This window comes from Chiloscyllium plagiosum, unplaced genomic scaffold, assembly GCF_037043375.1.
Source record: "Chiloscyllium plagiosum isolate Xiang-an unplaced genomic scaffold, Cpla_swu_hap1 HiC_scaffold_53X, whole genome shotgun sequence".
Classification (NCBI taxonomy): Eukaryota; Metazoa; Chordata; class Chondrichthyes; order Orectolobiformes; family Hemiscylliidae; genus Chiloscyllium; species Chiloscyllium plagiosum.
Window position 1 is genome coordinate 19,017,795 of NW_028270191.1, and position 12,119 is coordinate 19,029,913.

Genomic DNA, 12,119 nt, shown 5'->3' on the forward strand with positions numbered 1-12,119 from the left:
CTGCCAAGTGATAGCGAAATGGGGAAACAGTGCTCATTGCCAATTATTGAAGGATTTTAAATGTGTGCCTTGGGCTTTTTAGCACTGTCACGTGTATGGGTTATATCTGAATGTCCTTCAGGGTGATGTGAAACTTCACCACCGAGAGTGCATAACAATGGCCAAAGAGTCAGAAAAATTATAATTAGACTCCAATTGGTTCATCTATCACTTGGCGGCGGACATGTTGTGTTCACAAAGGTCATTAGGTAGAACACAAATCTTTTCTGGGACTAGTTCAGGATCTGAATTGTCTATTGTATACACACACAAATTCATGCAGAGTGCGTTTTAAATACTGCGTTTCTCTAAATAAACAGATTACTTCAGCAAAATCATTTCCTAATGCTCAAGGAATCTATTTTGAACACTTGCAAAAGCGACTAGGAATTTTATGTCACTTCATTGTTAAAAATCACACAACACCAGGTTATAGTCCAACAGATTTAATTGGAAGCACTAGCTTTCGGAGCGTCGCTCCTTCATCAGGTGGTTGTGATGAAGGAGCGTCACTCCGAAAGCGAGTGCTTCCAAATAAACCAGTTGGATTATAACCTGGTGTTGTGTGATTTTTAACTTTGTACACCCGCAGTCCAACACCGGCATCTCCAAATCATGCCACATCATGTTAGAGATACAGAGACTGGGGTTTGAACATATCGAAAATCTTTAAGGAAGTGAGGACTGCAGATGCTGGAGATCAGAGCTGAAAATGTGTTGCTAGAAAAGCGCAGCAGGTCAGGCAGCATCCAAGGAGAAGGAGAATCGACGTTTCGGGCATGAGCCCTTCATTCCTGAAGAAGGGCTTATGCCCGAAACGTCGATTCTCCTGCTCCTTCGATGCTGCCTGATCTGCTGAGCTTTTCCAGCAACACATTTTCAGCTCGGATAAATCTTTATACTTGTGCCAGATTCTGAAAACGCACGAACGTTTCTAAAACATCACACGCTCTGGAAATGTAGCAGATACACCTCAGCATGGTGCTAAAAACAAATCACTGTTCATTGGTGAAAAGTCTAATCGGACTGGATGCCAAACACGTGAAACTAACTCTAGTTTATCAAGGCTACGGCCAATATATTAAAACAGCACGTGAATTTTATATATTATTCTAAATATTCCAACGAGACTAAAGATGTGTTTCACAGACTACAAGGAAATCGTTTGCGCCTTGTTGCTGAATATATTTCTGCTGCTTTGAGAGTATCGGGTTTTGGAGCCATGTCAAACTCTACCGATTGAGGACGTTGCAATCATCTGAAGTTGCCTCGCACTTTCACTTCTGACGCCTCGGGAATGGCAAGCGTTGAAGCCATTTTCCTCGTGGGTAAGAAGCAATGTCACATTGAACTAAGGCCCCGGTGGAAACGGTCCCGGCGTCCTCTCCGTTGCTCTGACGGCTCGAGAGCGCCATCCCAAGGACAGTCATCATCAGGAACACCCCCCAACTTGTCTGAAGAGGCAATTTTCAAACCCCTCAGCAACAATATATCGATCTTTTAAATCACCCCATATTGCTAATCTGAGAACAAGTCTACTGGACAAATAGTGGTAGTATACTTTGTTTCTTCCTTTTCTCGGTTAAAAATCACACAACACCAGGTTAGAGTCCAACAGGTTTATTTGGATGTACTAGCTTTCGAGGTGCTGCTCCTTCATCAGATGGCTGTGGAGCAGGACCATAAGACACAGAATGTTTAGCAAAAGGTTACAGTGCCATGCAACTGAAATATATTAAACAAACTTAGATTGAGTCTTTCATCTTTTAGAATGCTTTTGCTAGTTTCGGTTCGTTAATATGCAAATCCCAGAACTTTTAAGTCACAATCAGTGATTCCTGAAGAAGGGCTATACCCGAAACGCTAATTTCTCCACCTCCTGACGCTGCCTGGCTTGCAGTTTTCTTCCAGCCTCCTGCCTGTCTCTTTTGGATTCCAGCATCTGCAGTTTTTTTGTGCCTCCAACTGCATTGAAATAGTAGCCGCCATGGATGATAATTCACACCGTTTCCAAACGATGATGGCTGCTCCGGTTGCTTTGACATTGACACCATCTCTAGTACATGAAATGATTCTAAGGACGCGACAGGAGCCGTTTTCACAGCGTGCCCAGCTGGTCCACCTTCAGGTAATTTCCCAGTTTTTGAGGGGCGGGGTGGGGTGGGAGTTGGGGGAGCGGTTTAATAAAGCGGAAAATTGAGAGTTTAAAACGTTGCCACTTGCTTTGAAGGGAGACTGGAGAAGCAGTGAAAGTCGCTGCCCCATAACGTTGGAGAAAATCCCAGAAACCAACCCAAAATCAATGATTCCCTTATTCCAGGGTTGGCAGGAGGTGTGTTCTTGTGGTACAGTGGTAGTGTACATACCTCTGAAGCAGGTGGGGTTTGAACCCAGACTTCCTGATCCAGAGGTGTGTTATACCATCTCTGAACGGGGTGGTTAGAACATATTTAAAATGTTGACCAGTTTATCAAGTGGGCGATTATATTTCGATGTCTATTCTAGTCTCTTCAGCTGCTGTGCCGTGATATTATGGGACTGAGGGAGAGGAATAGTTTCTCGGCTTGTTTGTCACTGCGCAACACACACTCAGATGCTTGAAAGCAAGCTGGCTGGGTCCGTGACAGCTCCCAACAAACTCACAGTCACCTTCAGCCAACTTCACTTTGCAAGCGAAAGAAAAACGAAATAAAGAGCAAACGGCGACGGAGGCGTCAGGAGCGGTTTCAGTGCTGGGCTCCGGGCGTCCCTCGCATCGAGTGTGTGTGTGAGCCACAGTTTGGAAAAAGCGACTTCAGGGAGCACCGCGAGAAGAGAGTGGTCCCCGCGAATGAGACAGCATCACTGTTCGCTTGACAGAAATGCCGACCCCTGCGAGGCAAGGAGTGAGGCCATTTGCTGGAGAATTGCGGACACGTTCCTACACACAGTAGCGGCTGGTTGACCGTCCTGGTAAGGACTTGAACAATCAGATTCGCTGGCTTCCATGGGCATTAAACCGCTTGAATGGGCTGTCTTCCAGCGAGCGGATGATAGACACTTTGATGGACAGCTCTCGGCTCGGATCGCGCAGGCGATAGGGGAAGAATGTGTCCCCTTCCTGCCATTGTTCCTCTAAACTGGGAGGTTTGTCCGCCACTTACAGCACCCCCCCCCCCCCACCCCAAATAAAAGCTCGTCCTACAAACTTATAAGAAGGCAGCAAATCCCGTGATGAAACTTCTGTGATCAGGGCACCCTGCACTCATTGGCGAAGGCTAGACCTGGTTGTACACAAACTTGCCATCTTTTCCACAATCGAATTCGTGTCTGTACTGGGCGGGGGGGTGGGGGGGGGTGGAGGTGGGGGTAAAAGGAGGCGACAAACTCAGCCCCACAGATACACTCCTTCTTGTTTGGTTGTGAATGATCGTTCCTGCTCGAACAGCAGCATGACATTAGTTCTGGGACTGAAGACTCTGTGGCTTTTGGCGTTCGGCTCCCTTTCCAACACGCTGGCGGTAAATAACAGTGGGAGATGGTGGTAAGTTTCACCCACCCACCCACCCACCCCCCAACTCCCGCCCCCACCCCCCTCCACTCGAACATAAGCCCGAATAAGTGTCTTTAACAAATGAAAGAGCCCACCAGCAGCAGGGACAGGTGCGAGAGCAGTTCTATCAATGCCATCCGAGTAGTGGGTCTATTTCTGGGCACCATTCTCCAAATTGCACGTTTTGTTATTTTGTTTGTGTGTGTGTGTGTTTCAGGGGCATTGTAAACATTGCTTCCTCCTCCAACTTGCTGACCGACTCCAAGTACGTCCAGCTGGTTTTGGACCCGAGCCTACAGCTGCTGAGTCGAAAGCAACGGAAACTGATTCGCCAGAACCCGGGCATTCTGCACAGCATCACCGGGGGAGTGCAGTCCGCCATCAGGGAGTGCAAGTGGCAATTTCGCAACCGACGCTGGAACTGTCCAACCAGCCAGAGCTCCAACATCTTTGGCAAAATCGTTAACCGAGGTAGGCTCGGCCAGGCCAGGGGCACCTAGGCCACTTTCAAATCGATGCCTCCCAGCTCAAGTGTAGCCCAGTCCAGGTCCAGATGGCGAAATAGACCCGTTGACCCATCAGATTGGGCCCATGTGCAGACATAAAACAAAAAAAAACCTCATGAGGTTCCCTGTTTAGTGTTGGTCAGTTCCGACCTGAAATCAGCCGACCCAAGGTGGATTGAACTGAGAGCCCATGGAACACAGTGTCCCGGACCCATTCCCGGCCAAGTTAGCCTATTTCCCCCCACCCCCTCCCCCCGCAGAACAGCCTGCCCAGGCAAAGGTATCGAACTGTGGCAGCATCCAACAGGCCGCAGCTCGACAGGTTACCAGGCCGGCTGGGATTGAGGAATCAAACTCTTCACCACAGGCCGAGATTCTTCATGAGGAGAATCTCCCCCTCCCCACACACACACACACACACACTCGCACACAGGTAACAGGCTAGTCTATTGTTGTCTCACTGAGTATTTACTAGGGCCAGCATCTTTATTGGGCTGAATGGCTGCATTCAGCCGGTCTGCGCTACGGTAGCCATCCCCCTCTGTCCTGACACTGTATCTCAGCTGCCGGGCGAAGGTTGGAATTTGCTTTCTCTGGGCGGCACGGTGTTAAATCGATGACAGGATCTGATAACCATTGCGTGCTGAACGTTAGGGACCGGCGTTACTAACCTTGATCTCGCTTGGGGCTGAATGGTTCCACCAGTTTCAATGCTGATGTGCAGCTCATTCGAGACCATTCTATCAGTCCTTGCCGATGTCCAGTTTGTTTCTTTTAAATATTCCTCCAGTGAATTAGTTCTCTTCCTCATTCCCTACGTTTAACTATTTTAACTAACAGTATTCTTTTTACTCGCCGGTGTTCTGATGCTTTCTGCTGTGGTTCTGGTTTTTGTGTGCACCTTTCTCTCTCTGTCTTTCCCTATTTCCTTTGGACACCTCTCCCCGCCCTGCCTCTCTGTTCGCTCTCATTATCTCGAATTCGCTGTACACATGACTCTCGCTGTGTTTACTCAACAGTTCGACGTACCGCCGTGTCCTCCGCATGTCTTCATCGCTCTAATAGGTTCTTCGCATTTGATGTGGAGTGAATGTCTGAGCGAGTGAGTGAATGGGTGCATGCGTGTGTGTACGTGAGTGAGTAAGTATATAAGTGACTGTATGTGAGAGAGCATGAGTGTATGAGCGTCTGAGACAAAGGGGGTCCGTTTGCGTGAGTGTGTATATGTACGCTTGAGTGTGCGTATCTGTGTGTGTGTATATCTGTGTGAGAGAAAGTGTGTGTGAAAGAGAGTGGGTGACTGTGTATGCGTGAGAGAAAGAGTATGTTGAGAGAATGACTGCGTGAGTGAGTGAGAGTAAGCGAGAGTGTATGAATGAGTGCATGACCATTGCCTCCCCAATATGATAGAGTGTCTATATGCATGTGAGAGAAAGAGATTGTGGAGTGAACGCATTGGTATGTGTGTGACAGAATGTGTGCATATGCATGTGAGAGAGTGAGTGTGTGAATGTGAGAGAGATTAAGTGTGTGTGTGAATGTGCGAATGAACTTGTGTGTGAAAGAATGTGTTTGTGCGAATGTGTGCCAGAAAGCGAGAATGAGCTTGTGTGAAGCTGTGTGTATGAATGTGTGAATGTTCGTGAGACTGAGTATGAGAATGTATGTATGTGAGTGTGTGTGTGTGAATGTAGGTGAGAGTATGAGTGAATGTGTGCTTATGAGAGTGTGTGTGAATGTATATGAGAGACAGAATGAGCGTGTGAGATACTGTGTGTGAATGTTTATAGGTGTGTGCACAAATTTGTGTGTGAGAGAGACAATGAGTGTTTGAATGTGTGTATGAGCATGTGAATATAAGTGTGGGGAAGTGAATGTATGAGAGTGTGTGTAAATGTGTGTTTGAATGTGTGAGAGTGTGTGTGAGACTGAGCATGTGAATGCGTGCATAAAAGTGTGTGAATGTGTGTGAGATAGTAGGTATGAATGCGCATGAGAGATTGAATGTGTCAATGTGTGTGTGTCAAAGACTGAATGGGTGTGAAATTGAGCAAATTAATATGTGCATGGGTGTGTATGTATGCATGAGAGAGGGTGTGAATGGGTCAGCATGTGTGTGATTGTGTGTTTATAGGTGTGTATGTGCAAATGCGTGTTTGCATGAATGTACACGTGTGTAAATGTGTTTGTGTGAATGAGTGCCTGACTAAGTGCATGACTGTGTGTGAGAATGTGTACAGTATTTGAATGTTAGAGAGTGCATGTGAATAGGTGTGAGACTGTGCATGTGTGTGCTTGTGTGTGTGCATGACTGAATGTGTGTTTAAATGTGTGTTTGAATGTTTGAGAAAGTGTGTGAATGTGTCTGAGGCTGAGCATGTGAATGTGCACGTGAGAGAGCATGTGTGAATGCGTGCACGTGAGAGAGCGTGTGTGAATGTGCATGGGAGAGAGCGTGCGTGAATGTGCACGAGAGTGTGTGTGAGAATTTGCACATGAGAGAGCATGTGAATGTGCACATGACAGAGTGTGTGTGAATGCGTGCACGTGAGAAAGCGTGAGTGAATGTGCACAAGAGCTTGTGAGAATGTGCACGAGAGAACGTGTGAGAATGTGCACGAGAGAGCGTGTGTGAATGTGCACATGAGAGAGCGTGTATGAATGTGCACGAGTGTGTGAATGCGTGCACGTGAGAGAGCGTGTGTGAATGTGCACATGAGAGCGCGTGTGTGAATGTGCACGAGTGTGTGAATGCATGCACGTGAGAGAGCGTGTGTGAATGTGCACATGAGAGAGCATGTATGAATGTGCACGAGTGTGTGAATGCGTGCACGTGAGAGAGCGTGTGTGAATGTGCACATGAGAGCGCGTGTGTGAATGTGCACGAGTGTGTGAATGCATGCACGTGAGAGAGCGTGTGAGAATGTCCACATGAGAGAGGATGAGTGAATGTGCACGAGAGAGCATGTGTGAATGTACACATGAGAGTGTGTGTGTGAATGCGTGCATGTGAGAGAGTGTGTGTGAATGGGCACGAGAGAGTGTGTGTGAATGCGTGCACATGAGAGAGCGTGTGAGAATGTGCACGAGAGAGCATGTGAGAATGTGCACGTGAGAGAGCCCGTGAGAATGTACACGTGAGAGAACGTGTGAGAATGTGTGTGAATGTGCACGTGAGAGTGTGTGTGTGAATGCACACACGTGAGAGTGTGTGAGAGGATGAGCAGGTATAAGTGAATGCGTGTTTATGTGCATGTGTGTTGGTGAATGTGTGCTTGTATGAATGTGTGTGTGTAAGAGAGACAGAATGTGCTTGTGTGAATGTGTGCCTGGGCTAGTATATGGGTGTGTGGGTGAGAGATGGACCACATGAATGTGTGTGAGAGTGAACATGAGTGTCTGAGATAGTGTGTGTGAGAGTGAGTGCATGAGAAAGTGTGAGACAATATGTGTGTGAATGCAAGCGATTGTGTGTGTGAGTGTGAGAGAATGTATGAATGTGAGTGTTTGAACGTAAGCGTGAGGGAGTGAATCTGCAATGAGTGAGAGTGTGTGGGAATGTGTGTGCGAATACATGTGACAGAGTGTGTGAATGTATGAGAGACTGCAACAGAGTGAGTGTGAGAGAAGAGATGTGTTTGTGGGAGTGTGTTTGAATGCGTGTGTGTGAATGTGTGTGAGACACTGAGTGTCTGTGTCTGTGTGAATGTGTCTGTGTGTGAGAATGTGTTTGAGGAAGTGCGTGTGAATATTTGAGACTCTGAGCATGTGGATGTGCACACGTGTGTCTGAGAGAGTGTGTTCGAACGTGTGAGAGAGTATGTGAATGAGAGACTAAGCATGTGAATATGCGCATGAAAGAATATGCGAATAGGTGCGTGTTATGTGAGAGATTGTGTGTGAGGATGAGCGTGTACAAGTGAATACCTGTTTGAATGTGGGTGTGTGAATGTCGGTGCGTGTTCCGCTCTCTCTCTCTCGCACATGTAGTATCTCATGCTCCCCATCCCTGTGTATCTTTTGTTTTTGTTTTGCTATCTCTGTCTCCAAATCTCAGTCTCTCACTCTATATCTTTACGCCCTTGCCTCCCACTGTGCCGTTCCTTCTCGGCCCCTCTCTTTCAGGCTGAGGGTGTTTCTGTGGGACTGCTTCAATTTCTCTCTCTCTCTGCTTCTGCACTCGGGTCTGTACCGCTCCTTCTATTCCTTCGGAGGAGAGACTTGGCTCTCCGATGTGTGGTTACCGAGGGGGGGGGGGGGGGGGGTCTCTCTCTCTCTCCCTGTCCGGTGTCTGGATCTCTCTCAGTCTCTATCCCTCCCTCTTAATTCTTTCCCGGTTTCTTGTCCCTGCAGGTTGCAGAGAAACCGCTTTTATCTTCGCCCTGACCAGCGCGGCGGTAACGCATTCCGTGTCCCGCTCCTGCTCCGAAGGCTCCATCGAGTCGTGTACCTGCGACTACCGGCGGCGGGGACCGGGCGGGCTCGACTGGCATTGGGGCGGCTGCAGCGACAACATCGACTTCGGCCGCGTCTTCGGCCGCGAGTTCGTGGACTCAAGCGAAAGGGGCCGGGATCTGCGCTATCTGACCAACCTGCACAATAACGAGGCGGGCAGACTGGTAATGCATGCCATGGTTTCCCTTTGCCCAGTGGGGCCAGGTGTAACTGTGTTTAAGACAGAACCTCGGCAGCGAAACATTTCCAGGAGGTGTTAGGAAGGCACTAGTTCCGGGCCAGTTCAAATCACAGGGATTGAAATCTGGGAGGCGTCCGAACTCCAGCTATGAGGGAACGAACACGATCCAGGTGTCGTTTCTCAAGGCTCTTCCATACAAATCCTAACCCACTAAGCAGCACTTACAGTAACAAGTGTTTGGTCCTTGGCTGAGCGGCCAGAGTTCGAGCCTGCTCACGCAGACAGGAAAGACCCAGCAGAGGGGCTGGTGCGGCTGTGGTCTGGGCACTGGCGAGGAGATGGGAACGCTCATGGGAGGGTTCTGCTTCACACCGGTCCCCCCATCACGAGCAGGCGGCTTGAAATTCCACATCTGGACAGAGAGCCTGGCTGTTCATTCAGCCAGTGCGCAGGGCCAAAGGGCTCCTGGCTCCAAAAGCCCCCTTCACTGGCCAAGGACATTCTCCCGGCAAGTGAGGTCTTTTTCAACAGACTAGTACAACTGTCCATGTCATGTCGGCATAAGCAGTTTGGAGACTCCCAGCTCACGTCAGTAGTAATGGTCCCTGTCAAGCCCCACTCAGAATCTTGTATGTTTCAATAAGAACACCCTTCATTCTTCCAAACTCTAATGAATAACAACCCAACCTGATTCGCTGTTCTTGATAAGTCAACCCCTTCATCCCAGGAATCAACCTCATGAATCTCTTTTGAACAGCCTCCAATGTTGGTATACTCTTTCTTAAATATGGAAACTAAAACTGCATGAGGTACTCCAGGTGCAGACGCACCAACACCCTGTAGTGGTAACAAGACTGTCCTATTTTTAAACTCCAACACTCCCCCCCCCCAGTAATAAAGGCCAAAATGACATTATCTGTCTTAACGACTTGCTGCACTTGCATGCTAATATTTTATACAAATGAGATGGTTCTTTCAAAGTTCCCCACAAATACATGACCCAGTTTAATTTGTGGCTCGATTCAATCAGTGGCCCGGTTCAATCCCTGTTACAGTTTAATCCATAGTCCAGACAACGGTGCTGAAAACACTCCTTTCCAAACTACACAGCCTTCAACACTAAAAACACCAGACACCTTTTTGCTTAAATAGATTTTAATGATGAATATATATGCATTGTTTAGGGGCAGCACAGTGGCTCAGTGTTTAACACTGCTGCCTCAAAAGCACCAGGAACCCGGATTCGATTCCAGCCTCGGGCGACTGTCTGTGAGGGTTTCTGCCGGGCGCTCCAGTTTCCTCCCACAATCGAAAAGTGTGCAGGTTCGGTGAATTGGCCATGCTAAATTGCCCATAGTGTCCAGGGATGTGTAGTTGAGATGCACTAGTCAGGGTAATAGAGTAGGGGATTGAGTCTGGGTGGGTTACTCTTTGGATGGTCGGTGTGGGCCTGTTTCCACACTGTAGGGATTCTATGATTAAAATAAGTAGGTGTAAAGTGATCTCTTATATTTTACAGCAATTTAGTTATCAGTTAACATCAATCTTCTGGTGAATAGGTTTGTAATAATACAACTTAGAGTCATAGAGATGTACAGCATGGAAACAGACCCTTCGGTCCATGCCAACCAGATATCCCAACCTAATCTCGTCCCACCTGCCAGCACCTAACCCATATCCCTCCAAACCCTTCCTCTTGATATACCCATTCAAATGCCTTTTAAATGTTGCAATTGTACCAGCCTCCACCACTTCCTCTGGCAGCTCATTCCATACACGTACCACACCCTCTGTGTGAAAAATTTGCCCCATAGGTCTCTTTTATATCTTTCCCCTCTCACACTAAACCTATGCCCTCTAGCTCTGGACTCCCCGACCCCAGGGAAAAGACTTTGCCTATTTACCCTATCCATGCCCCTCATAATTTTGTAAACCTCTATAAGGTTACCCCTCAGCCTCCGACGCTCCAGGGAAAACAGCCCCAGCCTGTTCAGCCTCTCCCTATAGCTCAAATCCTCCAACCCTGGCAACATCCTTGTAAATCTTTTCTGAACCCTTTCAAGTTTCACAACATCAGTCTCTTATGGGGAACCTTGTCAAACGCTTTACTGAAGTCCATATAGATCACATCTACCAGTCTGCCCTCATCAATCCTCTTTGTTACTTCCTCAAAAAACTCAATCAAGTTTGTGAGACATGATTTCCCACGCACAAAGCCATGTTGACTATCCCTAATCAGTCCTTGCCTTTCCAAATACATGTACATCCTGACCCTCAGGATTCCCTCCAACAACTTGCCCACCATCGATGTCAGGCTCACTGGTCTATAGTTCCCTGGCTTGTCTTTACCACCCTTCTTAAACAGTGGCACCACGTTTGCCAACCTCCAGTCTTCCGGCACCTCACCTGTGACTATCGATGATACAAATATCTCAGCAAGAGGCCCAGCAATCACTTCTCTAGCTTCCCACAGAGTTCTAGGGTACACCTGATCAGGTCCTGGGGATTTATCCACTTTTACCCGTTTCAAGACATCCACCACTTCCTCCTCTGTAATCTGGACATTTTGCAAGATGTCACCATCTAATTCCCTACAGTTCTGAAACAAGTGTTCTCTCCCTGCCAAATTGTAAACGGGAATCATCTCATATCTCTAATTTTGTTACCAATTGCACCGTTTTCTGTGGCACAGAATTCCACAGGCTCACTAATCTCTGAGTGATGACATTTCTCCTCATCTCAGACCTAAATGACCTACCCCATTTCCTTAGACTGTGACCCTTGGTTCTGGACTCCCCATTCATCTGGAACATCCTTCCTGTGTTTGCCCTGTCTTGTCATTGCTGGTCAAGATATAGGTCACAACTACGGCTTTGCTCGTGTTTCTGAAAGCGTTATTGTCAAAATTGCATTTTACGGTGTTGGTATTTTGCTGTTACTATGGTGTTTTATGATACATGATAAAAGGAGTGAAGACAGCCATTTGCAAAGTGTGCCATCTGTTTGAGAACGTGGTCCAGAATTGTGATGGACATAGGTAGCTCGGGTATAGCAGCAAAAGTGAGGGGTGGAAAAGTAAAAGAATTGGAGCAATGCAAAGTTTGGATACAAAGAAGAACAAGCGCACAAAGAAGCATGATGCAGCTTAACAAGCCCGATCAAGGACAAAAAGCATACTATCAGGCTGTGAACAAAAATGCGGCAAAATAGCAAGCTCACAAAAAATGGGCTTGAAATATAACATCTGAAAAGACAAACATGCGCACAATGCAACTTGAAGAGAAGCGAGCTGCAAAACATAGAACATAGAAAGTAGGAGCAGGACTAGGCCATTCAGCCTGTTGAATTTACTCCACCATTGAATATGATCATGGCTGATCATCCTACTCAGTATAGCTACAATCTC

The 12,119-nt window shown here is 47.4% G+C and overlaps 1 protein-coding gene across 1 annotated transcript in view; it reads left to right on the top strand.

The window, feature by feature from the left end:
- Positions 1–3,470: 3,470 nt before the first annotated feature.
- Positions 3,471–12,119, top strand: part of wnt1 (wingless-type MMTV integration site family, member 1) — a 35,364-nt gene continuing 26,715 nt past the window's right edge. The window contains exons 1-3 of the mRNA XM_087985632.1: positions 3,471–3,562; positions 3,789–4,042; positions 8,431–8,696. Of these exons, the coding sequence (XP_087841758.1) occupies positions 3,471–3,562; positions 3,789–4,042; positions 8,431–8,696 (612 nt within the window). The remainder of the gene's footprint in view (positions 3,563–3,788; positions 4,043–8,430; positions 8,697–12,119) is intronic.